At 38.4% G+C, this 4,313-nt stretch overlaps 1 protein-coding gene across 1 annotated transcript; it reads right to left on the bottom strand.

Annotated features, from left to right (window-relative positions):
- Window positions 1-1,004: 1,004 nt before the first annotated feature.
- On the bottom strand, window positions 1,005-1,937 carry LOC101692550 (olfactory receptor 7A17-like). The gene has a single exon (XM_004761196.1). The coding sequence runs from the start codon at window positions 1,935-1,937 to the stop codon at window positions 1,005-1,007; it is 933 nt and encodes a 310-aa protein (XP_004761253.1).
- Window positions 1,938-4,313: the final 2,376 nt, after the last annotated feature.

Here is a 4,313-nt window from a genome sequence, read left to right as displayed (position 1 = left end):
TTTGAAGTGGCGTGGGATGGGAGGTTGGGGTACCAGGTGGTGGGTATTATAGAGGACATGGATTGCATGGAGCACTGGGTGTGGTGCAAAAATAATGAATACTGTTTTTCTGAAAATAAATAGAAATGAAAAAATAACAAATTGCATAACTAAATAAATAAATATGACAATATGTTATTTATTTATTTGTTTATTTGTTTATTTATTTATTTATTTTTATTTATGTGATACAGAAATGATAGATAGATACATAGATAGCGTACCAGTAGGGAGAGTGGCAAAGGAGAGAGAAAAGCAGGTTCAAACGAAACAGGAAGACTGACATGGGGTTCTACATGGGGTTCTATCCCAGACCCTGAGATCATGACACAAGCTGAAGGCAGATGGTTAAGTAGTTGAGCCACCCAGGCACTCCAAGTAGGAAGTATTCTCTTTTTTTTCTACTCTTATCTTGTCATTTGTTGTAAAAAATATTCACAGTAGGTAGAATTTTAGTGGTAGTTGAGTTATACGTTTTTGACACTTAAAAAATAATAGTAGAATTTACAAAAATGAAGCAAAATTTTACATGTATTATATTTGAAGGAAACCTTTAATTCTATGGGAATATTAGAGTAGAAATACACAATAAAGATGTAAGCAAGAATTATTTTATTTCTTTGTGCTCTTAAAGCCTTATAAATATTTAAAGCTTTATAATTATTTCAGTAAGTATTCTTAAGAAATCCATGTTACCCCATGACATAAATGGGAATTTCCAAATATTTTTGGTCAGGGCTGGAAAAAACTTCGAAAAAGTAAAATATGGACAAAGGGGAAAATCATTTATCAGGGCAGAATCTTAAATGTATGGAGAAGTTGAATTCAAACAAATGGAAATTCCAGGAAATAAATAGAAGGAGCTGATTCTATTTCCCAGTTGGATCACATGATGGCAGTTCCTGCCTCTGACAGTGTGAACCATGCAATCATGGGCACTGCTTTAGCCCCAGGATGATTGGCCCTTACATCACTGGAACCCCAATGATTCTTTTCAGAGCCCTCTTTATGTCTTTGTTCCTCAAGCTGTAGATGAAGGGGTTCAGCATGGGCGTGACCACCGTGTACATCACTGAGGCTATTGCACCTGAGTGGGAGCTCTGGGTAGCAGCAGAGCTAAGGTACACACCAAGCATAGTGCAATAAAATAAGGAGACAACTGAGAGGTGAGATGCGCAGGTGGAAAATGCTCTATACCTACCCAGAGCTGATGATATTCTACGTACGGAGGAAACAATCTTAAAATAAGAGTAAAGGATCCCAGAGAAAGGACCCCCACCCAGCAGAACAGCTGCAAAATACATCACCAAGTTATTAAGTAAGGCATCAGAACAGGGAAGTTGGATCATCTGATTGAGTTCACAAAAAAAGTGTGGGATTTTGAAGTTTGTACAGAAGGACAACTGCAACATCATTAAACTGTGTAACAAAGAATTCAGGATAGAAATGATCCAGGACACCAGAACCAGCAGTCCACAGAGCCGGGGGTTCATGATGGCTGTGTAGTGCAGGGAATGACAGATAGCCACAAACCGGTCATAGGCCATCACGCCCAGGAGAAAGACATCCGACACAGCGAAGAGTATGAGAAAATAAATCTGCGTGAGGCAGCCTGCATAGGTTATGACTTTGCTTTGAGTCTGGATGTTCCACAGCATCTTGGGGATGGTGGTGGAGGTGAAACAGATGTCTACAAAGGACAGGTTGTTGAGGAAGAAGTACATGGGGGAGTGGAGGTGGGAGTCTGAACTGACGACCAGGATGATGAGCAGGTTTCCAAACACAGTGATCAGGTACATGAAGAAGAAAAGCCCAAATATGAGGGGTTGCAGTTCTGGGTCCTCTGACAGTCCCAGAAGGCAAAACTCTGAAATTTGTGTAACATTTCCTGGTTCCATGTGGTGAAGGTGACTTTAAGGACAGAAGAAAATAGCATGACTAATTTTCACACAAACTTGTATTATTCTCAGTTTTGAAATGTCACTTTTAAAATTTTGTATCTTATAAATTTACTTTTATATATGCCACGTTTTAGGCATTGTGTAGACAAGGAGTATAGGGAGGTAAGAACAAAAGTACATGTCATACAATGATGGAGAAAGAATACATTGAAAAATAAGAAAATTAAATAGCATTTCAGGTGGTGGTAGGTAGTATGAAGAAAAAGAAAACAGGGGAAAAAACTGAATGAATAGCTATTTTCTTGGGCATTTAAGGCATTCTGCAAACAAGGTGATATTGGAACACAGACCTCAACTACGACAGAGGAGTAGATAAAGGATTATGGAAGAACTATGTGCCCAGCAGAGGGAATGGCCAGTGCAAATTTCCTGAGGAAGGTACTTGTTTCCAATGTTCAAGTCAAAGAAGTTCATTCCTCCTGCAAGGGGAATGAGCAGGAGTGAGACTGAGGAGAGACACCACCAGACATACCGAGGAGGGAATTGCCCTCTCTGTTACCCATGAACCCTCAAGACATGGGGACATCCATGTCCACACTGCCTCTCCCACTGTATCCATCATATTGCAAAGGCAGCCCATGAATTTAACCAGATCCCTTTCTTAGGGTCTTCTCTTGATTCAGTTCTGGCCCCTGGATTTTGTCACTTTGGGATTTCTGAGTACTGGCACCCTGTTGTGGGAACTGCTCACACTCTACAAGTCACACATGCAGGACACCATGGTCTCCTGGGTTGTGTTATTCCCTTGTCTCTCTCAGCCCTCACCTCCTGATTATGCTAGGAATGGATCAAATGCAAGTAGGCCATATCAGTGACTTTCCCCTACAAAATGCAAAGATGCCAATTCTTAAGTCTCCTATGGAAAAAAATATAAATAATAAGATAGATATGTATGTATATATACCTATACATCTATATATATATATAATATATTTATATTGTACACCCCCAAAATTAGAAAAGGGATAAACCACACTTAATAAAAAGAAGTATACATAATACAAAAAAGTTGGCCATTTTTATGTCAAGCATAGAAGACTTGTTTTTCCTGTACCTTCTGGATTATTATTTGGCCAATTATTTTTTAATTTATAAATATAACATATTTTTTTATTTTTTTATTTTTTAGTGTTACAAGATTCACTGTTTATGCACTACATCCAGTGCTCCATGCAATACATGCCTTCCTTTTTTTTAATTTATTTTTTTATTAATTTATTTATTTTCAGCATAACAGTATGCATTATTTTTTCACCACACCCAGTGCTCCATGCAATCCGTGCCCTTTATAATGCCCACCACCTGGTACCCCGACCTCCCACCCTCCCGCCACTTCAAACCCCTCAGATTGTTTTTCAGAGTCCATAGTCTCTCGTGATACATGCCCTCCTTAATACCCATCACCAGACTGAGGGCTTTGGCCAATTCTTTTCTATGTGGTCCAAAGGAAAAGGAGGTTAGATCATTTCTCCCTTCTCTTATGTGGCATTTTTTCATTGATATTCGTGGGCTTTGGGTATTGGTATCTCTTTTGACAAACCCAAGGGCCCCACTCTAATCCTCAACCTGGGTTTCATTCAAAATGCAAAGGGGTCCACAGACCATACCCTATTATCCAGACCACACCATGACAATTCTATCTTATACTCAATAACTTGCCTCAGATCATTCTGTCTGTGGGCATCACATCATACACACATTTATTTCATTGTGCTGTCCTCACTGTTAGGAGACAAAAGTTCACGGACTTCACCTTTCTGGTTCACTTTGTTTCTGTTTTATTCCACCAAGTTATATAAATATATGTGCTTAATATAAAAAGACCTAGGAATATGAAAAATTAGAGAATGAAAAGAATGAAGTGAATACAAAACCAGATTAAAATGCAAAATGAGTAGTTTCAGAGCAACTGTCCCAGGCAAATTTGTATGAAAAACCAAAATGAACTGGAATGGGATATAAAATACTAATCGTCAATTATATCAGTGTGGATTAATAACTAAATTTGAAAAAGCCTAGATATGAAAGAATATATCATATAGTGTTCCTAGAATGTTCTGGTCTGTGGCAGATCCTCAGTTTTTATTTGTTAAATGAGTCAGTGATTAGGTCCCAATGTATAAAAACATTTCCCACATGGCAAAATTGTATTTCTATTTCATTGGAAAAGATTGAATTGCTAAATAAATGATGGCATAAAGGGATATCTTTTAGAAAGAATATGAAATAGGTCCCCTTTCTCAGATCTTACTGAAATTCCGAGGATTATGACTGGGGTGTTGGACTCACCTGGCTGGGGTGTCTGACAGGAAG

The sequence above is a fragment of the Mustela putorius genome, unplaced genomic scaffold, assembly GCF_011764305.1.
Source record: "Mustela putorius furo isolate JIRA1106 unplaced genomic scaffold, ASM1176430v1.1 tig00000095_pilon_pilon_pilon, whole genome shotgun sequence".
NCBI classification, from domain to species: domain Eukaryota; kingdom Metazoa; phylum Chordata; class Mammalia; order Carnivora; family Mustelidae; genus Mustela; species Mustela putorius.
This window is presented reverse-complemented; position numbering and strand designations above follow the sequence as displayed.

Excerpts from the sequence above, each read along its gene's own strand:
- LOC101692550 (XM_004761196.1), bottom strand. The coding sequence starts at position 1,937 with ATGGAACCAGGAAATGTTACACAAATTTCAGAGTTTTGCCTTCTGGGA.